Raw genomic sequence first — 27,588 nt, forward strand, 5'->3', positions numbered from 1 at the left:
CCTCCTCCGTAGTTCACAAACACCATGATGACCAGGGACAACCCTCTGAAAGTGTCCAGGGATCGGAGCCTCCGGCTGGGGGTGGCTGGGGTGGGGAGTATGGTGTCTGTGGCTGTCTCCACCGTCCTGCCTGGAAACCCCAGCTCCTAGGAGAAAAGAGGAGAGTAAGTCAAAAGCTGTTAGTGTTGGGCTGGAACAAAAGCCTGCATACCCTGTATAGTATAAGCTCTCCAGGACCAAGGATATTGAACAATGCTTTAGGAGCATAGTTCAGCCACGTTGAGAAGAAAATATAACTCTGAACCCAACAAAAGAACACTAAAACTCCCCTCAACTGTAGTGACCCCCCCCCCGATCAACTGTAGCGACCCCCCCCGATCAACTGTAGCGAACCCCCCCGATCAACTGTAGCGACCCCCCCGATCAACTGTAGCGACCCCCCCCCCGATCAACTGTAGCGACCCCCCCCCGATCAACTGTAGCGACCCCCCCCGATCAACTGTAGCAACCCACCCCCCCCGATCAACTGTAGCGACCCCCCCGATCAACTGTAGCGACCCCCCCCCCGATCAACTGTAGCGACCCCCCCGATCAACTGTAGCGACCCCCCCCCGATCAACTGTAGCGACCCCCCCCCCCGATTAACTGTAGCGACCCCTGTTCCGGAACTAAGTCTGGAGAATGACCACCACAGAGACTCACTGAGTTGATGAGCCTCTCAGTTTCCATGGAGTTGCCCAATCGGAACATCAGATTCTTCACCACGTCCAGCCTGTACCATACAAGACATAACCAATCGATTAGGAGAAGCCTCTGATCATCTCTCCACAAAAATGCAGATGGCAGGCTCAAGACAATGGGATGACATACGGTAACAAAGATAGTAAATGGAAACGTGTGTTAATGTTTTCTAAAATAATCCAAACCTACCCCATGACTGTGCCTCCAATAGCAGACAGTATCGCCAGGCCCGTGAACAACAGAAAGGCCACCATGATGGCTTTAAGGACAGAAAGGCATCTCATTGTTCAAAATAATGGTTTCAGAGCACAAAACTGTGTGTGAGTGTGTGAGTGTGTGTACTCACGCAGGTAGCTGTTGACCGTTTCTGTGTCAGTGACCATGGAACAGTTGACCACTGAAGAGTCGTTCAGGTTCTTGACCCACAGAGAGTAGTTACCATGCTCCCAAAAGTGGAAATGAACCCTGGGGAGGAGACAGGAAACTACTACCAGTGAGTGTACTTTCTGTATAAATACAATGTACTTCCTAGATATTGTATTTAATTGGATTATACCCTACAGTGCAAAATCCAACTGTAGACACTGAGGTCCAATACTTTCAGATCTATAATAAAGGGTACGTCCCAAACGGTATCCTTCTCCCTATATAGTGCACTACTTTAGTAGAGTCCTGGTCACTAGTAGTTCACTATATAGGGAATAGGGCTATGGTCTAAAGTAGTGCACTATATAGGGAATAGGGCTCTGGTCACTAGTAGTTCACTATATAGGGAATAGGGCTGGACATAGGGCCAGGGTTAGTAGTGGTAATGTTGATAGGTGGTTCCTTACTTACGTGCAGTGTTCCAGGCTGACGAGGCTGCTGCTGTTGAGCTGCAGGGTGATGCCATGCTGTGTGCCCACGGTGAAGTCCACTGAGCTGGGAATGCCTGGTCCAGGGCCTGCTGGCACCACACCCAGGGGCTGGTACACACACTGGAGCACAGGGGAAATATGACGACAACAGTGTGTGTGTGTGTGTGTGAGATAGATACAGCAGTAAAGGTCAGTGTTACCTGATAGCAGTGGTCTGATAGCCAACTCACGACCATCTCAGCTTCCAGCTCATTGTTCACAGTGAGAGAGGCCTCGTCCATCTTTACTACTGTAGCCTTATGCCGAGGGTGGCATACTGGGGAACACACGCACAGAGAGACAGAGAGACAGAGACCGAGAGAGACACACAGAGAGAGCACATGAGACACCACAGACCTGATAAGAATAGTCACACACATTCTTTGATGAGCAGTGGCGTAAATAGAGGCTTATATTTACGCTGAGACACACACACACACACACACACACACACACACACACACACACACACACACACATTTCTAGTCTAGATAGAACGTGTACAATGGTCCATCAATGTAGGCCTACACTGCAGTAGCTGCTTAGTGACTGATACTCTCCTCGTTGTTGACAACCGTTTACCTTTGAATCAAAAACTCCTGCTGTACAGACTATCCTTCAAACGTCATTGTCCTCATTTGGCATGCACAGTACTTACCACGAAGAAGACGTAGTCAGCCCCTAACCAATGTGATCGGTAGCTAGCTAGCCAAGACTAGCCTCAAGTCAACAGCCCTACTAGCCTTCAGACTGCTGCTAGTTACTGAATCACACTAGAGGGAGGGAGGCATGACGTTATGGCTATCACACTCCGATATCATGTGATTTATTAATCCACTTCTCCTCGAAGTGAAGAAAATATATCCCCGAGGAGCCGGGAAGTTTAAACGTTGCTGTGAAATAGGGCGGTTAGCTAAACCAGCGTTTTTTCGGTGGCTGACATTGGCCTTGGTAACATTAACTACACACCATTGTAGTTGATAGGAGATTCCCAAGTTAGCATTAGCTACAGCACACATTACGTGGCTAGCTACGGCTACCGTTGTCTCTACCACGTCTGTCGCTTCTTACGACCAAACCGAGGAAATGAAACCACCAAACTGACATATTTCAATCATTTGTGGCGTAAACTTTCACACAAAGAGTGAGTTTTCATATTGTTTAACTCGCTAGCGAACGTTTAACTAACGTTAGCCCTGGGAGTTTTTTTTAACTAGCACGGATGAATTTAATTAACTATTCATCATTTTACTTACAGGGGACTTCTGCCACGCAAATGGCAACCAGCAAAGTAATCACTGCTAGGAAAAACACCTTGTAATGCTTTTCTGGCTGTACCATGTTGATGTTTTTCTCCCTTCCCTCCCAGTCCCCACCGCCTGAAGATGTGCCTTTGTGTTTTTTCGTTATTTTGCCTCTTTCCATAACACTTCCGATCCCACCTTGTTTTTTACATGCTAGTGGGAGCGAGGAGGGTCAAAGTACGATTACATAACGGTGCTGCACATGAATCAACTCGTGATGAGTGCGAGTTCCAGTAGCGGTGCGTGTGTAAAACCACTGGGGAAGCCATGTCCATAGTTCTGATTTGTGTGTGTGTGTGTGTGCGTGCAAGTAGAAACACGTTGACTCACCCTACTTGTAGAGAAAAGCAAATGCTCCTCCTCTCTTTCATGTTGATGAAATGGTCTATCACTCTGTCATACAGTACCGCTTTTATTTTTTGTTGTTCTAGGCTATATGGCTAAAATGCTCGCTAGGATAACTTCCATTCATGGACAACGTTAGCTAGTTAACATTAGCCTTCTACATCTAGCTACATGTTGAACTTCCATCCTCTCAGGCCAGGAGCACAACAATGTATGAATTAATGGTTGGATCAGAATCGCCATTATAATCATTAGCCAGTATGGAGAATTAAGTAAAAATACATATTGTATCTGAGCAAGAGAGGATTTGCCACATTTATCCAATAAACCCTTTTCCCATAACTTATCAAGCGAATTTGCTAAGGAATACCGACGAAATAAGAAGCAAAATTCGGTTTTCGATCAAAATAATAATTATTACCAACAAATGTGACATAATAAAGGAATTTTAACATGTTGCAACAGAAAATAATATTTGCCTTTATTAAACTCCCCAGATCATTTCCATCAATGGATATCGATTAAACACGTTTGACTGCGCATGTGCATAATTACAGATCAATCCGACAGGAGAGTTTGAGGGATGAAAGTTGGACAGAGGAACTCGAAATCTCTGAGCAAGAAACACTTGGAAGAACTTTAAAAAAAATAGGCTATCTTCTGGCAAATGTGCGTTATTAGGCCTATTGCCAGATGTGAAGAACACAAACTGTTATAAATGGCATATTTTGCGAGATTGACTTTTCTTTTCAATAGGTATATGTTACTGACTAAAATCTGGGATTAGGATTGTAGGCTAATTCAATTTTGCCATGGTTTGTTTAGCTAGATGCAGGTAGCCTATAGCCCCAGATAGGCCTACATCTCATTTCAGATAGTAGCCAAGGCAAGATGTAAACTGAAAGATTTAGCAGCATGGTTAGTTCAAATTGACAGACTAAACATGGCCGTTAATAATTGCATCATAACACAAGGCTACAACAACAATACACTGAGGTCATAGGCTATTATTTTTTTTATCGGTTTGCCAGCTCCAGGTAGGCTAAACTAAGGGGCACAAATATTTACAGTAGCCTACAATGGCATATAAATGAATAGGCTACTTGATGACAACATATGCAGATGTTAAATCCTCTACATTTAATGTCAGTTTCATCGTGGAACTTTTTCCCATAAAACAGAAGCACAGAGGTCGTTCCATAACTTCCATTTAAAAATGTCCACTTGTGCAGCGCTCCAGACCCAATAACTGAGTATGTGTAAAACCCTTTGCTTGATCCAGTTTTCCATAAATCGACATTAGAATGCAGTTTAAACCACCTCTGATCGAATGTAACTAATGCGCTTTATTGCTAGTGCGCCTAAAGTAGTTTTCTAGTGGTTTGTAGCTGTTATTTCTTGATACGCATCAGTTCTAGCACGCACTTTGATATGTTTAATTGACAAATGGTTAGAAATATGTGTGAAGTTATCACAATGTGCGCGCATGCTGCTATGGCTCATTCACTCACGTGACTCTCTCCACACACACACACACACACACACACACACGGATCTCCCCACCACTCACTCAGCAACAGCCTGCCTCACTGCCTGATAGTCAGCAGCGGCAGGTCACAGTGAAATATATATAGGCTACAACAACAATATATATACATTATTTTATTTTTTAAGAGAAATGACATTGCGGCGGATGTGTAAAATATAAGTAGCCCAAAAACCCGCGACCAATACATTTCCACCCGCGACATCGTATTGAAAGTAGCAACATTTCTGGAAACCTGCTGACATGGCAATGTTGCTTTTCGGAGCTCTGCTCGTCCGGATGGAACGCACCTACACAATCAAGGATTAGCTGCCGATTACCGATCAATCGAACTAAGAGCGGAAGTCGGAGAATGCACGATGACAAGAAGCTAGCTTGATATTAAAGAAACAAAAGCCCAAATTAGCTAGCGCATAAGTGTTTAAATATTTGTTCATCCAAAAGAGGGGATTAGACATTTGAAGAAAAAAAGGTAAGCAGAAATAATCAAGCTAGCTAAATTATCTTAAATGCTAGCAAAGCCCAAAAGCTGTCTGACTAGTTAGCTAGCTTACTAGTTTTATTTTATAGCAACTAGGAAGCTAATATACATATTTCAGTTGTATTTGTTGTCACTCATAAGATGTGATGTCACTTAGATGTTCTGGCAGATGTGTCAGACAACCTACTAGTTAGGTATCAGAGTAGCAACTTGACCAGTGTGATACCAGTATTAGCTACGTAAACCTAGCTAGCTAACGTTATGTGTGAACATCATAAAAAGCTGTATGGTATGTGAACACCCAAGCTAGGTCTGAAACATTGACTTAAATAAATAATAGTTTGCTCGTTGTTCAGCCCATATATCTACTGAGAAGTGTAACAACGTTGTGCATGTTTCTGTGAACTAACTTTATTTGTTTGTGTTGCCTTCAGCTGGATTTTGTCTTTGAGGAGCTAATAATGCTGCTATATGTTGACTTAGAGGATGGACCCAACCCTAACATTGTGTTGCCTTCAGGTATATTTTTGTCTTTCTGTAGCTAGCGTATAACGTTGTAATGTTGTGTTGTATCAGGATGGACCCAGCCTTGTTGAGAGAGCGGGAGCTCTTTAAGAAGAGGGCTCTCTCTCAGCCCACGGTTGAGAAGAGACCTGCAGCCTCCGAGTCAGGTGGTTCCAAGAAGAAGAAGTCCAAAGCTGACAAAGAGGCATCCGGGTCCAAACATGGCGCAGGTAAGACCAGGCGTGTATTAATTAAGCCGATCCTGTTGCAAAACATTTAGTCTGTTGCAAAAGGTTTCCATTTACTCCAAATAGAAAACATTTTGCAAAGAAAAATAGTTTCAATTGGACAAATTAAGGTAGGTCCCTCCCTGTTTCGTTTGCCCGTTTGCTTCCATTTTGTTCTTAAGTGGTAAACTGTTTCCGCTGCAAGAATGAATACACCCCAGAAAGGCTCTACAACCTGGAGTGTATTCATTAGTATAAATTGTAGTAAAAGATTTTGCAACAGAAAAACGAAAACAAGCACTTCTTATTGGACAAATGTAGGTGTGTCCCTTCCTCCCCCATTTCAGCCTTTTTACTTCCATCTGGTTTCTACTAGTGAGTACACACCTTTATATTTGGGTCATGTTCATTAGGCACCAGATGGAACAAATCTGACTGAAACAGGGAGAGATTACCTAAACTTACCTGTCAAATAAGAAACGCTTGTTTTCGTTTTCCGTTGTAAAACATACAGTCTTGAAATCTATTATACTGCTGGTTGTGTGTCACATCTGTAGCCTGGGTACCTGCTTGCTTCTACATTCTACAATGAAAGTGTTATTTTCTACAAACATGTTTAAATGGCTTGTTTAGTTTTTCTTCGTTGACCACAAACACTCGTTGTACACTTTAATAAGCTTCATTTCAACATTAGTCAGTACTTTTGAAATGAGACCACACAGTTTGTATTTCTTACGTGATAATTGTTTATTCATCAACATCATCATTTTAGGCAAGTGAAATAATACCTTGTGCTCAATGCAAGTAGGTTATTTTATTTACATCGGTGTGTGTACAGGTGCCCCCCTTCAAGAGAGAGTAGTATCATGGCCACTTGGCTGTGGTTTAAAATATGTTGGTGAGTGGTGACATTATCACAGGCAACATGTTGATTACATCATTACTACACAGCAAGTTGTGAACAGTTTTTGTCAAATGGATGAGATCTTCACTACAAAGGCAGTCAAAGCACTAGGGCATTGAATAAAAACAATCTGTAAATTACATTAAAATGTGGGACTTCTTCTGTGGTAGCTGGATCTTTTGTTGACATTTTTAAAGTAACTGTCCAGTGAAAACAGAATATTAACTTTAAAAGTGAGCTTAACTCATAATGTTTTTGATTAATTCCCATAATCGTATTTGTGGTCAAATCATAAATTGGAGAAAAAAACACTTCAAAACCCCCCACCTCCAACTTGGATCTCAAACAGACCATTTAAAAAAACGCTTGTTATTTCCTCATATAGGATGAGGTCATCATCCTGAGCAGGATGAGATGGCCAACCAGCGGTCTGCTCCATTAATATTTTTAATAACCAGTACACGCCCACACCATTCCAACACAGAAAAGCTGCTTTTTAACTTAATTACTATTTTTTGTAAAGGAAAACTTTCATAGAAATCTGGAAACACTACGACAGTTACTTTAATTTTTGGTCATCTTGGTCGTTGACTTTGGGTGACTTTCTTGCTCTGTTGGGTCCTAGAGGGTTGCCTATCATTGTGGATGTCCTCTGTGTCTTTAGCTGTCTCGAATGGTATGTCTTGTACTTTACAATGTGGTGATGGATGAAGATGCAGGCTAGGCTAAACATCCGTCGAATAATAGACTTGTCAAAACCCCTGGACTTGGCAAAGGAGAGCTCTTCTTCTCTCCTGCCTTCCCTGCTGATGTGCTTTGAATAGATAACACCACCATTCCACACACACACACACAATCTCACACATACGAAGGTGCATTCTCACTATTCTCCAACTGTGAGCACACAGCACAGTCAGTCTCGGGTTCAGATTCAGGGTCAACGGTCATGACCTAACTTCCTGCTTGGCCCTGGTCACTGTGGCAACGACCCCTTAACCCCTTTACACCACCTCGGTTTGTGACCCCGTGGGACTGTGGATCTTCTCCACCATGTTCTGGAAGGGTCCTTCCTCCTCCATCAGGTCACGATGGGTCTTCCCCTGGATGAGAAGGATAACCGTAGTTGTAAGATATAGACCTGTTATTGTACGATGGAGACCTGTCACCTTCATAACCGTAGTTTAGATATATAGACCTGTTATTGTACGATGGAGGCCTGTCACCTTCATAACCGTAGTTTAGATATAGACCTGTTATTGTACGATGGAGACCTGTCACCTTCATAACCGTAGTTTAGATATATAGACCTGTTATTGTACGATGGAGACCTGTCACCTTCATAACCGTAGTTTAGATATATAGACCTGTTATTGTACGATGGAGGCCCTGTCACCTTCATAACCGTAGTTTAGATATATAGACCTGTTATTGTACGATGGAGGCCTGTCACCTTCATAACCGTAGTTTAGATATATAGACCTGTTATTGTACGATGGAGGCCTGTCACCTTCATAACCGTAGTTTAGATATATAGACCTGTTATTGTACGATGGAGACCTGTCACCTTCATAACCGTAGTTTAGATATAGACCTGTTATTGTACGATGGAGGCCTGTCACCTTCATAACCGTAGTTTAGATATAGACCTGTTATTGTACGATGGAGACCTGTCACCTTCATAACCGTAGTTTAGATATATAGACCTGTTATTGTACGATGGAGACCTGTCACCTTCATAACCGTAGTTTAGATATATAGACCTGTTATTGTACGATGGAGACCTGTCACCTTCATAACCGTAGTTTAGATATATAGACCTGTTATTGTACGATGGAGGCCTGTCACCTTCATAACCGTAGTTTAGATATATAGACCTGTTATTGTACGATGGAGACCTGTCACCTTCATAACCGTAGTTTAGATATAGACCTGTTATTGTACGATGGAGACCTGTCACCTTCATAACCGTAGTTTAGATATAGACCTGTTATTGTACGATGGAGGCCTGTCACCTTCATAACCGTAGTTTAGATATATAGACCTGTTATTGTACGATGGAGACCTGTCACCTTCATAACCGTAGTTTAGATATATAGACCTGTTATTGTACGATGGAGACCTGTCACCTTCATAACCGTAGTTTAGATATATAGACCTGTTATTGTACGATGGAGACCTGTCACCTTCATAACCGTAGTTTAGATATATAGACCTGTTATTGTACGATGGAGGCCTGTCACCTTCATAACCGTAGTTTAGATATATAGACCTGTTATTGTACGATGGAGGCCTGTCACCTTCATAACCGTAGTGTAGATATAGACCTGTTATTGTACGATGGAGACCTGTCACCTTCATAACCGTAGTTTAGATATAGACCTGTTATTGTACGATGGAGGCCTGTCACCTTCATAACCGTAGTTTAGATATATAGACCTGTTATTGTACGATGGAGACCTGTCACCTTCATAACCGTAGTTTAGATTATAGACCTGTTATTGTACGATGGAGACCTGTCACCTTCATAACCGTAGTTTAGATATAGACCTGTTATTGTACGATGGAGACCTGTCACCTTCATAACCGTAGTTTAGATATATAGACCTGTTATTGTACGATGGAGACCTGTCACCTTCATAGATATATATAGATATAGTAACAGGCCCAGTCTAACCCTGGAACAGCTGAATGAACAGTATAGTAACGGGCCCAGTCTAACCCTGGAACAGCTGAATGAACAGTATAGTAACGGGCCCAGTCTAACCCTGGAACAGCTGAATGAACAGTATAGTAACGGGCCCAGTCTAACCCTGGAACAGCTGAATGAACAGTATAGTAACGGGCCCAGTCTAACCCTGGAACAGCTGAATGAACAGTATAGTAACGGGCCCAGTCTAACCCTGGAACAGCTGAATGAACAGTATAGTAACGGGCCCAGTCTAACCCTGGAACAGCTGAATGAACAGTATAGTAACGGGCCCAGTCTAACCCTGGAACAGCTGAATGAACAGTATAGTAACGGGCCCAGTCTAACCCTGGAACAGCTGAATGAACAGTATAGTAACGGGCCCAGTCTAACCCTGGAACAGCTGAATGAACAGTATAGTAACGGGCCCAGTCTAACCCTGGAACAGCTGAATGAACAGTATAGTAACGGGCCCAGTCTAACCCTGGAACAGCTGAATGAACAGTATAGTAACGGGCCCAGTCTAACCCTGGAACAGCTGAATGAACAGTATAGTAACGGGCCCAGTCTAACCCTGGAACAGCTGAATGAACAGTATAGTAACGGGCCCAGTCTAACCCTGGAACAGCTGAATGAACAGTATAGTAACGGGCCCAGTCTAACCCTGGAACAGCTGAATGAACAGTATAGTAACGGGCCCAGTCTAACCCTGGAACAGCTGAATGAACAGTATAGTAACGGGCCCAGTCTAACCCTGGAACAGCTGAATGAACAGTATAGTAACGGGCCCAGTCTAACCCTGGAACAGCTGAATGAACAGTATAGTAACGGGCCCAGTCTAACCCTGGAACAGCTGAATGAACAGTATAGTAACGGGCCCAGTCTAACCCTGGAACAGCTGAATGAACAGTATAGTAACGGGCCCAGTCTAACCCTGGAACAGCTGAATGAACAGTATAGTAACGGGCCCAGTCTAACCCTGGAACAGCTGAATGAACAGTATAGTAACGGGCCCAGTCTAACCCTGGAACAGCTGAATGAACAGTATAGTAACGGGCCCAGTCTAACCCTGGAACAGCTGAATGAACAGTATAGTAACGGGCCCAGTCTAACCCTGGAACAGCTGAATGAACAGTATAGTAACGGGCCCAGTCTAACCCTGGAACAGCTGAATGAACAGTATAGTAACGGGCCCAGTCTAACCCTGGAACAGCTGAATGAACAGTATAGTAACGGGCCCAGTCTAACCCTGGAACAGCTGAATGAACAGTATAGTAACGGGCCCAGTCTAACCCTGGAACAGCTGAATGAACAGTATAGTAACGGGCCCAGTCTAACCCTGGAACAGCTGAATGAACAGTATAGTAACGGGCCCAGTCTAACCCTGGAACAGCTGAATGAACAGTATAGTAACGGGCCCAGTCTAACCCTGGAACAGCTGAATGAACAGTATAGTAACGGGCCCAGTCTAACCCTGGAACAGCTGAATGAACAGTATAGTAACGGGCCCAGTCTAACCCTGGAACAGCTGAATGAACAGTATAGTAACGGGCCCAGTCTAACCCTGGAACAGCTGAATGAACAGTATAGTAACGGGCCCAGTCTAACCCTGGAACAGCTGAATGAACAGTATAGTAACGGGCCCAGTCTAACCCTGGAACAGCTGAATGAACAGTATAGTAACGGGCCCAGTCTAACCCTGGAACAGCTGAATGAACAGTATAGTAACGGGCCCAGTCTAACCCTGGAACAGCTGAATGAACAGTATAGTAACGGGCCCAGTCTAACCCTGGAACAGCTGAATGAACAGTATAGTAACGGGCCCAGTCTAACCCTGGAACAGCTGAATGAACAGTATAGTAACGGGCCCAGTCTAACCCTGGAACAGCTGAATGAACAGTATAGTAACGGGCCCAGTCTAACCCTGGAACAGCTGAATGAACAGTATAGTAACGGGCCCAGTCTAACCCTGGAACAGCTGAATGAACAGTATAGTAACGGGCCCAGTCTAACCCTGGAACAGCTGAATGAACAGTATAGTAACGGGCCCAGTCTAACCCTGGAACAGCTGAATGAACAGTATAGTAACGGGCCCAGTCTAACCCTGGAACAGCTGAATGAACAGTATAGTAACGGGCCCAGTCTAACCCTGGAACAGCTGAATGAACAGTATAGTAACGGGCCCAGTCTAACCCTGGAACAGCTGAATGAACAGTATAGTAACGGGCCCAGTCTAACCCTGGAACAGCTGAATGAACAGTATAGTAACGGGCCCAGTCTAACCCTGGAACAGCTGAATGAACAGTATAGTAACGGGCCCAGTCTAACCCTGGAACAGCTGAATGAACAGTATAGTAACGGGCCCAGTCTAACCCTGGAACAGCTGAATGAACAGTATAGTAACGGGCCCAGTCTAACCCTGGAACAGCTGAATGAACAGTATAGTAACGGGCCCAGTCTAACCCTGGAACAGCTGAATGAACAGTATAGTAACGGGCCCAGTCTAACCCTGGAACAGCTGAATGAACAGTATAGTAACGGGCCCAGTCTAACCCTGGAACAGCTGAATGAACAGTATAGTAACGGGCCCAGTCTAACCCTGGAACAGCTGAATGAACAGTATAGTAACGGGCCCAGTCTAACCCTGGAACAGCTGAATGAACAGTATAGTAACGGGCCCAGTCTAACCCTGGAACAGCTGAATGAACAGTATAGTAACGGGCCCAGTCTAACCCTGGAACAGCTGAATGAACAGTATAGTAACGGGCCCAGTCTAACCCTGGAACAGCTGAATGAACAGTATAGTAACGGGCCCAGTCTAACCCTGGAACAGCTGAATGAACAGTATAGTAACGGGCCCAGTCTAACCCTGGAACAGCTGAATGAACAGTATAGTAACGGGCCCAGTCTAACCCTGGAACAGCTGAATGAACAGTATAGTAACGGGCCCAGTCTAACCCTGGAACAGCTGAATGAACAGTATAGTAACGGGCCCAGTCTAACCCTGGAACAGCTGAATGAACAGTATAGTAACGGGCCCAGTCTAACCCTGGAACAGCTGAATGAACAGTATAGTAACGGGCCCAGTCTAACCCTGGAACAGCTGAATGAACAGTATAGTAACGGGCCCAGTCTAACCCTGGAACAGCTGAATGAACAGTATAGTAACGGGCCCAGTCTAACCCTGGAACAGCTGAATGAACAGTATAGTAACGGGCCCAGTCTAACCCTGGAACAGCTGAATGAACAGTATAGTAACGGGCCCAGTCTAACCCTGGAACAGCTGAATGAACAGTATAGTAACGGGCCCAGTCTAACCCTGGAACAGCTGAATGAACAGTATAGTAACGGGCCCAGTCTAACCCTGGAACAGCTGAATGAACAGTATAGTAACGGGCCCAGTCTAACCCTGGAACAGCTGAATGAACAGTATAGTAACGGGCCCAGTCTAACCCTGGAACAGCTGAATGAACAGTATAGTAACGGGCCCAGTCTAACCCTGGAACAGCTGAATGAACAGTATAGTAACGGGCCCGGTCTAACCCTGGAACAGCTGAATGAACAGTATAGTAACGGGCCCAGTCTAACCTTGACACAGCAGCCACAGTCCAGCAGCTCGTAGAGGAAGGCCAGGGCTGCCAGGGAGACTACTGTGATGATGAAGAGGAGGAGGATGACGAAGCACGCTATGTTCCAGCCGTCGTGGAACGGGTACACCTCTTGAACCTGCAGGGAGACCTGGGACAGGGGGGCAGCGTCAGGAAGCCACGGGAGAGAGGTGGTGTTGAGACGGTCCATGTTGTTTCACCTGGGAGAGAAATGATGGAGGAAGCGGGGGGCCGGGGGCGGGCGCGGGCGCCCGGGCGGCGGGCGCGGGCCGGGCGCGGGGGGCGCGGGCGCCCGGGCTGGCGGGCGCAGGGCTCGGTGTCTGCGGGGGGCTGCTGGGTCGCCCGGGCTGGCGGGCGCAGGGCCAGGTGTCTGCGGGGAGAGAGCTGCTGGTGTAAACAGACACCGGGTCTGAAAGACAGAAGGACAGCAGGGTAACATCAGAGTGTCTGACAGGGGAGAGAGCTGCTGGTGTAAACAGACACCGGGTCTGAAAGACAGAAGGACAGCAGGGTAACATCAGAGTGTCTGACAGGGGAGAGAGCTGCTGGTGTTCAGGCTGTTCTCGTGTCTTTCAGACCCAGTGTCTATAAAGAGAGCCTTTATAGAACCTCTAAACACAGAGTTCTGGTGCTGTCACCTGGAGGGAGAGAGACAGAACCTCTAAACACAGAGTTCTGGTGCTGTGACCTGGAGGGAGAGAGACAGAACCTCTAAACACAGAGTTCTGGTGCTGTGACCTGGAGGGAGAGAGACAGAACCTCTAAACACAGAGTTCTGGTGCTGTGACCTGGAGTGAGAGAGACAGAACCTCTAAACACAGAGTTCTGGTGCTGTGACCTGGAGGGAGAGAGACAGAACCTCTAAACACAGAGTTCTGGTGCTGTGACCTGGAGGGAGAGATACCACTTACTCCACCAGCACACAACCTCCTGGGGTGCAGAGTGCCTTCCTGCTTGCTTCACACACACACACACACACACACACACACACACACACACACACACACACACACACACACACACACGCCAGGAGCAGTGAGAGCGATTGTGCTGACTGACCCAGTTTGGTTGAGTGAACCAGAGAGAGACGGATGGGAAATGGGGCTTGTCCTGAGCACTGCTCTACAGACACACCAACCCTGAAACACTGTTAGTGTGGAACCACCAACCCTGAAACACTGTTAGTGTGGAACCACCAACCCTGAAACACTGTTAGTGTGGAACCACCAACCCTGAAACACTGTTAGTGTGGAACCACCAACCCTGAAACACTGTTAGTGTGGAACCACCAACCCTGAAACACTGTTAGTGTGGAACCACCAACCCTGAAACACTGTTAGTGTGGAACCACCAACCCTGAAACACTGTTAGTGTGGAACCACCAACCCTGAAACACTGTTAGTGTGGAACCACCAACCCTGAAACACTGTTAGTGTGGAACCACCAACCCTGAAACACTGTTAGTGTGGAACCACCAACCCTGAAACACTGTTAGTGTGGAACCACCAACCCTGAAACACTGTTAGTGTGGAACCACCAACCCTGAAACACTGTTAGTGTGGAACCACCAACCCTGAAACACTGTTAGTGTGGAACCACCAACCCTGAAACACTGTTAGTGTGGAACCACCAACCCTGAAACACTGTTAGTGTGGAACCACCAACCCTGAAACACTGTTAGTGTGGAACCACCAACCCTGAAACACTGTTAGTGTGGAACCACCAACCCTGAAACACTGTTAGTGTGGAACCACCAACCCTGAAACACTGTTAGTGTGGAACCACCAACCCTGAAACACTGTTAGTGTGGAACCACCAACCCTGAAACACTGTTAGTGTGGAACCACCAACCCTGAAACACTGTTAGTGTGGAACCACCAACCCTGAAACACTGTTAGTGTGGAACCACCAACCCTGAAACACTGTTAGTGTGGAACCACCAACCCTGAAACACTGTTAGTGTGGAACCACCAACCCTGAAACACTGTTAGTGTGGAACCACCAACCCTGAAACACTGTTAGTGTGGAACCACCAACCCTGAAACACTGTTAGTGTGGAACCACCAACCCTGAAACACTGGACTGTTAATGTATGACCTGGTTTGATTAGTTATCTGTGCGTGTGTGTGTGTGTGTGTGTGTGTGTGTGTGTGTGTGTGTGTGTGTGTGTGTGTGTGTGTGTGTGTGTGTGGTTGCTCTGTTGAGCTCAAGCTTCTCTAGTTCAAGTAGAATGTGTGCATGAGTTTCACTGTTCTGTTCCGCATTCCACCTTTGCTCGTCGAATATGTGTGTGACTGACTAGGCTGTTATGGTGTGTGTGTGTTTAGCAGTGAGTCATTCCACCTCTCTTCTCCTGTGGTACTTCCCACTATCATGATCTGCTCTGAGTAGCTTTACTGATGACTGATGACTGCTGACTGATGACTGATGACTGATGACTGATGATCCCTTTCAATGTGTTGTTAGTGTAACATGATACAGGCCTGTCATTAGAGGACAGCAGACAACATGTCTATTATATACAGTTCTATATTACATAGTGTTGTTAGTGTAACATGATACAGACCTGTCATTAGAGGACACCAGACAACATGTCTATTATATACAGTTCTATATTACATAGTGTTAGTGTAACATGATGCAGACAACATGTCTATTATATACAGTTCTATATTACATAGTGTTGTTAGTGTAACATGATACAGACCTGTCATTAGAGGACACCAGACAACATGTCTATTATATACAGTTCTATATTACATAGTGTTGTTAGTGTAACATGATACAGACCTGTCATTAGAGGACAGCAGACAACATGTCTATTATATACAGTTCTATATTACATAGTGTTGTTAGTGTAACATGATACAGACCTGTCATTAGAGGACAGCAGACATGTCTATTATATACAGTTCTATATTACATAGTGTTAGTGTAACATGATACAGGCCTGTCATTAGAGGACAGCAGACAACATGTCTATTATATACAGTTCTATATTACATAGTGTTGTTAGTGTAACATGATACAGACCTGTCATTAGAGGACAGCAGACAACATGTCTATTATATACAGTTCTATATTACATAGTGTTGTTAGTGTAACATGATACAGACCTGTCATTAGAGGACACCAGACAACATGTCTATTATATACAGTTCTATATTACATAGTGTTAGTGTAACATGATACAGGCCTGTCATTAGTCAGAGGACAGCAGACATGTCTATTATATACAGTTCTATATTACATAGTGTTGTTAGTGTAACATGATACAGACCTGTGATTAGAGGACAGCAGACATGTCTATTATATACAGTTCTATATTACATAGTGTTGTTAGTGTAACATGATACAGACCTGTCATTCGAGGACACCAGACATGTCTATTATATACAGTTCTATATTACATAGTGTTAGTGTAACATGATACAGACCTGTCATTAGAGGACACCAGACAACATGTCTATTATATACAGTTCTATATTACATAGTGTTGTTAGTGTAACATGATACAGGCCTGTCATTAGAGGACACCAGACAACATGTCTATTATATACAGTTCTATATTACATAGAGTTAGCAAACCACAGTAATCTAATGACTGTTAGTCTAGTTATCCTGAATACAATGGCTCGGTCTCTGTTGAAGTCACTGGGATCATTTGACGTGTGTTTATTAGGATCCCCATTAGCTGTCGTCATCTCATCTAATGAGCCAATAGGCCTACGACTTTAATCATACTGTTTTAATGTTGCTATGTTAGTAGCCAATAGGACTACGACTTTAATCATAGTGTTTTAATGTTGCTATGTTAGTAGCCAATAGGACTACGACTTTAATCATACTGTTTTAATGTTGCTATGTTAGTAGCCAATAGGACTTTAATCATACTTTTTTAATGTTGCTATGTAGTGTTGCTATTGATAGTCCACATTAGTAACACTGTCATGGTAACTGAAGGTTCCTCTCTCTGGGGAGAATACTATAGTTCTACTCTGATACTTCCTGTGTGAAAGTGTAGTCTAATTGTATTACTGGATGTTCTGTTGGCTGATGTTGATGGAGGGAGAGTAGTGAAGGGACAGGTCTACCATAGTCTAGTTCCCCAGGACTACACCCCTCTCTGTTCCCATTACCCTCTACCTCCTCTACCCACACTACCATAGTCTAGTTCCCCAGGACTACACCCCTCTCTGTTCCCATTACCCTCTACCTCCTCTACCCACACTACCATAGTCTAGTTCCCCAGGACTACACCCCTCTCTGTTCCCATTACCCTCTACCTCCTCTACCCACACTACCATAGTCTAGTTCCCCAGGACTACACCCCTCTCTGTTCCCATTACCCTCTACCTCCTCTACCCACACTACCATAGTCTAGTTCCCCAGGACTACACCCCTCTCTGTTCCCATTACCCTCTACCTCCTCTACCCACACTACCATAGTCTAGTTCCCCAGGACTACACCCCTCTCTGTTCCCATTACCCTCTACCTCCTCTACCCACACTACCATAGTCTAGTTCCCCAGGACTACACCCCTCTCTGTTCCCATTACCCTCTACCTCCTCTACCCACACTACCATAGTCTAGTTCCCCAGGACTACACCCCTCTCTGTTCCCATTACCCTCTACCTCCTCTACCCACACTACCATAGTCTAGTTCCCCAGGACTACACCCCTCTCTGTTCCCATTACCCTCTACCTCCTCTACCCACACTACCATAGTCTAGTTCCCCAGGACTACACCCCTCTCTGTTCCCATTACCCTCTACCTCCTCTACCCACACTACCATAGTCTAGTTCCCCAGGACTACACCCCTCTCTGTTCCCATTACCCTCTACCTCCTCTACCCACACTACCATAGTCTAGTTCCCCAGGACTACACCCCTCTCTGTTCCCATTACCCTCTACCTCCTCTACCCACACTACCATAGTCTAGTTCCCCAGGACTACACCCCTCTCTGTTCCCATTACCCTCTACCTCCTCTACCCACACTACCATAGTCTAGTTCCCCAGGACTACACCCCTCTCTGTTCCCATTACCCTCTACCTCCTCTACCCACACTACCATAGTCTAGTTCCCCAGGACTACACCCCTCTCTGTTCCCATTACCCTCTACCTCCTCTACCCACACTACCATAGTCTAGTTCCCCAGGACTACACCCCTCTCTGTTCCCATTACCCTCTACCTCCTCTACCCACACTACCATAGTCTAGTTCCCCAGGACTACACCCCTCTCTGTTCCCATTACCCTCTACCTCCTCTACCCACACTACCATAGTCTAGTTCCCCAGGACTACACCCCTCTCTGTTCCCATTACCCTCTACCTCCTCTACCCACACTACCATAGTCTAGTTCCCCAGGACTACACCCCTCTCTGTTCCCATTACCCTCTACCTCCTCTACCCACACTACCATAGTCTAGTTCCCCAGGACTACACCCCTCTCTGTTCCCATTACCCTCTACCTCCTCTACCCACACTACCATAGTCTAGTTCCCCAGGACTACACCCCTCTCTGTTCCCATTACCCTCTACCTCCTCTACCCACACTACCATAGTCTAGTTCCCCAGGACTACACCCCTCTCTGTTCCCATTACCCTCTACCTCCTCTACCCACACTACCATAGTCTAGTTCCCCAGGACTACACCCCTCTCTGTTCCCATTACCCTCTACCTCCTCTACCCACACTACCATAGTCTAGTTCCCCAGGACTACACCCCTCTCTGTTCCCATTACCCTCTACCTCCTCTACCCACACTACCATAGTCTAGTTCCCCAGGACTACACCCCTCTCTGTTCCCATTACCCTCTACCTCCTCTACCCACACTACCATAGTCTAGTTCCCCAGGACTACACCCCTCTCTGTTCCCATTACCCTCTACCTCCTCTACCCACACTACCATAGTCTAGTTCCCCAGGACTACACCCCTCTCTGTTCCCATTACCCTCTACCTCCTCTACCCACACTACCATAGTCTAGTTCCCCAGGACTACACCCCTCTCTGTTCCCATTACCCTCTACCTCCTCTACCCACACTACCATAGTCTAGTTCCCCAGGACTACACCCCTCTCTGTTCCCATTACCCTCTACCTCCTCTACCCACACTACCATAGTCTAGTTCCCCAGGACTACACCCCTCTCTGTTCCCATTACCCTCTACCTCCTCTACCCACACTACCATAGTCTAGTTCCCCAGGACTACACCCCTCTCTGTTCCCATTACCCTCTACCTCCTCTACCCACACTACCATAGTCTAGTTCCCCAGGACTACACCCCTCTCTGTTCCCATTACCCTCTACCTCCTCTACCCACACTACCATAGTCTAGTTCCCCAGGACTACACCCCTCTCTGTTCCCATTACCCTCTACCTCCTCTACCCACACTACCATAGTCTAGTTCCCCAGGACTACACCCCTCTCTGTTCCCATTACCCTCTACCTCCTCTACCCACACTACCATAGTCTAGTTCCCCAGGACTACACCCCTCTCTGTTCCCATTACCCTCTACCTCCTCTACCCACACTACCATAGTCTAGTTCCCCAGGACTACACCCCTCTCTGTTCCCATTACCCTCTACCTCCTCTACCCACACTACCATAGTCTAGTTCCCCAGGACTACACCCCTCTCTGTTCCCATTACCCTCTACCTCCTCTACCCACACTACCATAGTCTAGTTCCCCAGGACTACACCCCTCTCTGTTCCCATTACCCTCTACCTCCTCTACCCACACTACCATAGTCTAGTTCCCCAGGACTACACCCCTCTCTGTTCCCATTACCCTCTACCTCCTCTACCCACACTACCATAGTCTAGTTCCCCAGGACTACACCCCTCTCTGTTCCCATTACCCTCTACCTCCTCTACCCACACTACCATAGTCTAGTTCCCCAGGACTACACCCCTCTCTGTTCCCATTACCCTCTACCTCCTCTACCCACACTACCATAGTCTAGTTCCCCAGGACTACACCCCTCTCTGTTCCCATTACCCTCTACCTCCTCTACCCACACTACCATAGTCTAGTTCCCCAGGACTACACCCCTCTCTGTTCCCATTACCCTCTACCTCCTCTACCCACACTACCATAGTCTAGTTCCCCAGGACTACACCCCTCTCTGTTCCCATTACCCTCTACCTCCTCTACCCACACTACCATAGTCTAGTTCCCCAGGACTACACCCCTCTCTGTTCCCATTACCCTCTACCTCCTCTACCCACACTACCATAGTCTAGTTCCCCAGGACTACACCCCTCTCTGTTCCCATTACCCTCTACCTCCTCTACCCACACTACCATAGTCTAGTTCCCCAGGACTACACCCCTCTCTGTTCCCATTACCCTCTACCTCCTCTCTCTCTGTTCCTCCCTACCATTACCCTCTACCTCCTCTCTCTCTGTTCCTCTCTACCATTACCCTCTACCTCCTCTCTCTGTTCCTCCCTACCATTACCCTCTACCTCCTCTCTCTCTGTTCCTCCCTACCGTTACCCTCTACCTCCTCTCTCTGTTCCTCCCTACCATTACCCTCTACCTCCTCTCTCTGTTCCTCCCTACCATTACCCTCTACCTCCTCTCTCTGTTCCTCCCTACCGTTACCCTCTACCTCCTCTCTCTGTTCCTCCCTACCATTACCCTCTACCTCCTCTCTCTGTTCCTCCCTACCATTACCCTCTACCTCCTCTCTCTGTTCCTCCCTACCATTACCCTCTACCTCCTCTCTCTGTTCCTCCCTACCATTACCCTCTACCTCCTCTCTCTGTTCCTCTCTACCATTACCCTCTACCTCCTCTCTCTCTGTTCCTCCCTACCGTTACCCTCTACCTCCCTCTCTCTGTTCCTCCCTACCATTACCCTCTACCTCCTCTCTCTGTTCCTCCCTACCATTACCCTCTACCTCCTCTCTCTGTTCCTCCCTACCATTACCCTCTACCTCCTCTCTCTGTTCCTCCCTACCATTACCCTCTACCTCCCTCTCTCTGTTCCTCCCTACCATTACCCTCTACCTCCTCTCTCTCTGTTCCTCCCTACCATTACCCTCTACCTCCTCTCTCTCTGTTCCTCCCTACCATTACCCTCTACCTCCCTCTCTCTGTTCCTCCCTACCATTACCCTCTACCTCCCTCTCTCTGTTCCTCCCTACCATTACCCTCTACCTCCTCTCTCTCTGTTCCTCCCTACCATTACCCTCTACCTCCTCTCTCTGTTCCTCCCTACCATTACCCTCTACCTCCTCTCTCTGTTCCTCCCTACCGTTACCCTCTACCTCCTCTCTCTGTTCCTCCCTACCGTTACCCTCTACCTCCTCTCTCTCTGTTCCTCCCTACCGTTACCCTCTACCTCCTCTCTCTGTTCCTCCCTACCATTACCCTCTACCTCCCTCTCCATCCCTCCCCCTCTCTTTTCTGTGTCTTCTCCCTGAAGTGGTGTATGACCCCAGACAGCATGCAGGCTGAGGCAGAGTGGTGTCTCCTGCTGTGTCTGTCTGCAGGGCCCCCCCCCCCCCCCTCCCTAATGTCTAGTCCCATCCAATCTAGAGGGGGGGAATACAGCCAGCTGCATCCAGCCAGCCAAATCCATCCTAATTAAACCCTTATAGAGTGTGTGTAGGAGAAGAAACCTGGTCATCTCTTTGCCAGTCTGAATCACAACAGCCTTACTGCCTGCTTGGCACCCTATTCCCTATGTAGTGCACTAGTTTAGACCAGGAACCATCCTCTAGCAGTCTAGTCTCTGTTCTGCTACACTCATCCTTTATTCTGACAGTCTGTTATATTAACACTCATCCTTTAGTCTGACAGTCTGTTATATTAACACTCATCCTTTAGTCTGACAGTCTGTTATATTAACACTCATCCTTTAGTCTGACAGTCTGTTATATTAACACTCATCCTTTAGTCTGACAGTCTGTTATATTAACACTCATCCTTTATTCTGACAGTCTGTTACAAAAACACTCATCCTTTAGTCTGACAGTCTGTTATATAAACACTCATCCTTTAGTCTGACAGTCTGTTATATAAACACTCATCCTTTAGTCTGACAGTCTGTTATATAAACACTCATCCTTTAGTCTGACAGTCTGTTATATTAACACTCATCCTTTAGTCTGTCAGTCTGTTATATAAAGACTCATCCTTTAGTCTGACAGTCTGTTATATTAACACTCATCCTTTAGTCTGACAGTCTGTTATATTAACACTCATCCTTTAGTCTGACAGTCTGTTATATTAACACTCATCCTTTAGTCTGACAGTCTGTTACAAAAACACTCATCCTTTAGTCTGACAGTCTGTTATATTAACACTCATCCTTTAGTCTGACAGTCTGTTATATTAACACTCATCCTTTAGTCTGACAGTCTGTTATATTAACACTCATCCTTTAGTCTGACAGTCTGTTATATAAACACTCATCCTTTAGTCTGACAGTCTGTTATATTAACACTCATCCTTTAGTCTGACAGTCTGTTATATTAACACTCATCCTTTAGTCTGACAGTCTGTTATATAAACACTCATCCTTTAGTCTGACAGTCTGTTATATTAACACTCATCCTTTAGTCTGACAGTCTGTTATATTAACACTCATCCTGTCTGTCTGCTCACAGCATAACCCATAGACTGGGCTACCGTCTGTCTGCTCACAGCATAACCCATAGACTGGGCTACTGTCTGTCTGCTCACAGCATAACCCATAGACTGGGCTACTGTCTGTCTGCTCACAGCATAACCCATAGACTGGGCTACTGTCTGTCTGCTCACAGCATAACCCATAGACTGGGCTACTGTCTGTCTGCTCACAGCATAACCCATAGACTGGGCTACTGTCTGTCTGCTCACAGCATAACCCATAGACTGGGCTACTGTCTGTCTGCTCACAGCATAACCCATAGACTGGGCTACCGTCTGTCTGCTCACAGCATAACCCATAGACTGGGCTACTGTCTGTCTGCTCACAGCATAACCCATAGACTGGGCTACTGTCTGTCTGCTCACAGCATAACCCATAGACTGGGCTACTGTCTGTCTGCTCACAGCATAACCCATAGACTGGGCTACCGTCTGTCTGCTCACAGCATAACCCATAGACTGGGCTACTGTCTGTCTGCTCACAGCATAACCCATAGACTGGGCTACTGTCTGTCTGCTCACAGCATAACCCATAGACTGGGCTACTGTCTGTCTGCTCACAGCATAACCCATAGACTGGGCTACCGTCTGTCTGCTCACAGCATAACCCATAGACTGGGCTACTGTCTGTCTGCTCACAGCATAACCCATAGACTGGGCTACCGTCTGTCTGCTCACAGCATAACCCATAGACTGGGCTACTGTCTGTCTGCTCACAGCATAACCCATAGACTGGGCTACCGTCTGTCTGCTCACAGCATAACCCATAGACTGGGCTACTGTCTGTCTGCTCACAGCATAACCCATAGACTGGGCTACTGTCTGTCTGCTCACAGCATAACCCATAGACTGGGCTACCGTCTGTCTGCTCACAGCATAACCCATAGACTGGGCTACTGTCTGTCTGTCCTCTGGTGCTGATAAACCTTACCATTTATAATGTAGTGCTGTTATCCAGAATGCTGTAGGGATGGAAGGTAAACCCTCCTCTTATGAAAGCAATCACAGATATAATGTAGGCTTCATAGGATGGATTGGGCTAGTAGATACACACACACACACCACACCACAACACACACACCACACCACACACATGCCTTGCCCTGAGACATGGCTGTAGCAGGCAAGCATGCAAACAGACTGTAGATCTGCCTGTGTCCCCACACACACACACACACACACACACACACACACACACACACAGACTTACCGTCGTTGTGCCAGAGAAATATGCAGACTCACCTGTGTAGCTTATACTGTGGGGTGGATGCTTGTAAAGGATACAGGCAAAATATGCTCTTGCTCTCCCTTCCCCCGCTCTGTCCCTCTCTCTCTCTCTCTCTCTCTCTCTCTCTCTCTCTCTCTCTCTCTCTCTCCTCTCCTCCCTGCCACTCCTTGCAGTTCTGCTCATCTTCCCCACACAAGGCACAGCCTGTGCTCAGACCTTACCGCTCTACCAATGGCTAAGCTCACCCCCGTTCCTCTCCTCTCTATTGGCCAAATCTTCTCAGATTAAATGAATGCCCCGCCTTCTCATTAGCACCCAGCAGCAGCTCCCGCCCACGTGATGAATCATTTAGTGAGTCACACCAACGGGCTGCTCTGATTGGCTTGTCTCCAGAAAGAGGATCTTACAGCTGAAGCCAAAGACGCAGAGCCACTAGAGTAGGGCCTGAAACTGAACCCTAGCTAGTGCCCTTATACCCCCTAGCTAGTGCCCTTATACCCCCTAGCTAGTGCCCTTATACCCCCTAGCTAGTGCCCTTATACCCCCTAGCTAGTGCCCTTATACCCCCTAGCTAGTGCCCTTATACCCCCTAGCTAGTGCCCTTATACCCCCTAGCTAGTGCCCTTATACCCCCTAGCTAGTGCCCTTATACCCCCTAGCTAGTGCCCTTATACCCCCTAGCTAGTGCCCTTATACCCCCTAGCTAGTGCCCTTATACCCCCTAGCTAGTGCCCTTATACCCCCTAGCTAGTGCCCTTATACCCCCTAGCTAGTGCCCTTATACCCCCTAGCTAGTGCCCTTATACCCCCTAGCTAGTGCCCTTATACCCCCTAGCTAGTGCCCTTATACCCCCTAGCTAGTGCCCTTATACCCCCTAGCTAGTGCCCTTATACCCCCTAGCTAGTGCCCTTATACCCCCTAGCTAGTGCCCTTATACCCCCTAGCTAGTGCCCTTATACCCCCTAGCTAGTGCCCTTATACCCCCTAGCTAGTGCCCTTATACCCCCTAGCTAGTGCCCTTATACCCCCTAGCTAGTGCCCTTATACCCCCTAGCTAGTGCCCTTATACCCCCTAGCTAGTGCCCTTATACCCCCTAGCTAGTGCCCTTATACCCCCTAGCTAGTGCCCTTATACCCCCTAGCTAGTGCCCTTATACCCCCTAGCTAGTGCCCTTATACCCCCTAGCTAGTGCCCTTATACCCCCTAGCTAGTGCCCTTATACCCCCTAGCTAGTGCCCTTATACCCCCTAGCTAGTGCCCTTATACCCCCTAGCTAGTGCCCTTATACCCCCTAGCTAGTGCCCTTATACCCCCTAGCTAGTGCCCTTATACCCCCTAGCTAGTGCCCTTATACCCCCTAGCTAGTGCCCTTATACCCCCTAGCTAGTGCCCTTATACCCCCTAGCTAGTGCCCTTATACCCCCTAGCTAGTGCCCTTATACCCCCTAGCTAGTGCCCTTATACCCCCTAGCTAGTGCCCTTATACCCCCTAGCTAGTGCCCTTATACCCCCTAGCTAGTGCCCTTATACCCCCTAGCTAGTGCCCTTATACCCCCTAGCTAGTGCCCTTATACCCCCTAGCTAGTGCCCTTATACCCCCTAGCTAGTGCCCTTATACCCCCTAGCTAGTGCCCTTATACCCCCTAGCTAGTGCCCTTATACCCCCTAGCTAGTGCCCTTATACCCCCTAGCTAGTGCCCTTATACCCCCTAGCTAGTGCCCTTATACCCCCTAGCTAGTGCCCTTATACCCCCTAGCTAGTGCCCTTATACCCCCTAGCTAGTGCCCTTATACCCCCTAGCTAGTGCCCTTATACCCCCTAGCTAGTGCCCTTATAACCATATCAGACACAGGGGGAATGGCACTTCCTAGTGCTTGTACTACAGCTTTTAATTCTTTAAAATATTTTTTTAAATCTTCCACAAAAACAATATAATCACAACGTTATTGAATTAGTACAATGTGATATTCACAGGACATATATGAGTCTATTGAATAACTGATATTCACAGGACCTATATGAGTCTATTGAATAACTGCTCTCATCTTAGTGTGGAACAAGAGTTGGACAACATGTATATATTCTGATCCTGGTCTTTATTTGAGCTGGACAACATGTATATATTCTGATCCTGGTCTTTATTTGAGCTGGACAACATGTATATATTCTGATCCTGGTCTTTATTTGAGCTGGACAACATGTATATATTCTGATCCTGGTCTGTATTTGAGCTGGACAACATGTATAGATTCTGATCCTGGTCTGTATTTGAGCTGGACAACATGTATAGATTCTGATCCTGGTCTGTATTTGAGCTGGACAACATGTATATATTCTGATCCTGGTCTTTATTTGAGCTGGACAACATGTATAGATTCTGATCCTGGTCTGTATTTGAGCTGGACAACATGTATAGATTCTGATCCTGGTCTGTATTTGAGCTGGACAACATGTATATATTCTGATCCTGGTCTGTATTTGAGCTGGACAACATGTATATATTCTGATCCTGGTCTGTATTTGAGCTGGACAACATGTATAGATTCTGATCCTGGTCTGTATTTGAGCTGGACAACATGTATAGATTCTGATCCTGGTCTGTATTTGAGCTGGACAACATGTATAGATTCTGATCCTGGTCTTTATTTGAGCTGGACAACATGTATAGATTCTGATCCTGGTCTGTATTTGAGCTGGACAACATGTATAGATTCTGATCCTGGTCTGTATTTGAGCTGGACAACATGTATAGATTCTGATCCTGGTCTGTATTTGAGCTGGACAACATGTATAGATTCTGATCCTGGTCTTTATTTGAGCTGGACAACATGTATAGATTCTGATCCTGGTCTGTATTTGAGCTGGACAACATGTATAGATGCTGATCCTGGTCTGTATTTGAGCTGGTAATTATGATATAGTTTTATCTGACTAGTTTTTTTTCTCTCTCTTCCTCTCCAGACACCAGTAATGGTAACTTTAACCTGAAGGCTCTGACAGGCAGCTCTGGCTACAAGTTTGGTTGCCTGGCTAAGATAGTCAACTACATGAAGGTAAGGTGGACACACACACACAATACGTGGATGATGCCATGTCCATGACGTTTGAGTCATTTAGCAGATGCTCTTGTCCAGAGTGACTAACAGTAGTGAGTGTGTTCAGTTTGCGTACTGGTGGAACCCACAAGCCTGGTGTTGCTAGCGTCATGCTCTACCAACTGATCTACACAGGACCACACACAGTTATCCTACTGTCAAATCACCACTGTAGTAATCACATGGTGTCATAGAGGTTGTTCAGTGGTGTCCTGAATGGTGAGCTTCCTCCCTCAACAGTCTGAGCTGTCATCTCAATTAACCCACTCCCCTTTAACCCCTCTGAACCCTCCATCTGTCTTATTGGGTTGTTACTTCCTCCTTCAACAGTCTGAGCTGTCATCTCAATTAACCCACTCCCCTTTAACCC

General features: G+C 46.4%; 3 protein-coding genes across 8 annotated transcripts in view; 1 reads left to right on the forward strand and 2 right to left on the reverse strand.

Annotated features, from left to right (window-relative positions):
* The window catches only part of hgsnat (heparan-alpha-glucosaminide N-acetyltransferase), a 16,206-nt gene extending 13,076 nt beyond the window's left edge, over positions 1–3,130 (reverse strand). Inside the window, exons 1-7 of one of the 4 annotated variants that reach the window (XM_045713607.2) lie at positions 2,894–3,130; positions 1,799–1,914; positions 1,579–1,718; positions 1,088–1,206; positions 931–1,000; positions 703–772; positions 1–146 (exon numbers count right to left, since the gene is read on the reverse strand). The exon at positions 1–146 is cut by the window's left edge and continues 35 nt beyond it. In XM_045713607.2, coding sequence (XP_045569563.2) covers positions 1–146; positions 703–772; positions 931–1,000; positions 1,088–1,206; positions 1,579–1,718; positions 1,799–1,914; positions 2,894–3,062 — 830 coding nt within the window. In that variant the 5' untranslated portion in view covers positions 3,063–3,130. Of the gene's footprint in view, positions 147–702; positions 773–930; positions 1,001–1,087; positions 1,207–1,578; positions 1,719–1,798; positions 1,915–2,295; positions 2,417–2,893 lie in introns of those variants that run through there. The other 3 variants (XM_045713609.2, XM_082978633.1, XM_045713608.2) reach the window with 3 other exon arrangements.
* Positions 2,541–27,588, forward strand: part of gtf2e2 (general transcription factor IIE, polypeptide 2, beta) — a 30,362-nt gene continuing 5,314 nt past the window's right edge. The window contains exons 1-3 of one of the 3 annotated variants that reach the window (XM_082978161.1): positions 2,541–2,781; positions 5,890–6,047; positions 27,085–27,176. In XM_082978161.1, the coding sequence (XP_082834287.1) occupies positions 5,891–6,047; positions 27,085–27,176 (249 nt within the window). In that variant the 5' untranslated portion in view covers positions 2,541–2,781; position 5,890. 3 annotated transcript variants of the gene reach the window in all.
* smim18 (small integral membrane protein 18) lies at positions 7,699–24,243 on the reverse strand. Its single transcript, XM_082978631.1, has 3 exons — positions 24,135–24,243; positions 13,223–13,442; positions 7,699–8,048 (listed from the first exon to the last, which is right to left on the reverse strand). The coding sequence occupies exons 2-3, from the start codon at positions 13,430–13,432 to the stop codon at positions 7,950–7,952; spliced, it is 309 nt and encodes a 102-aa protein (XP_082834757.1). The 5' UTR covers positions 13,433–13,442; positions 24,135–24,243; the 3' UTR covers positions 7,699–7,949.

This window comes from Salmo salar, chromosome 08 (genome assembly GCF_965601325.2).
Source record: "Salmo salar chromosome 08, fSalSal1, whole genome shotgun sequence".
Classification (NCBI taxonomy): domain Eukaryota; kingdom Metazoa; phylum Chordata; class Actinopteri; order Salmoniformes; family Salmonidae; genus Salmo; species Salmo salar.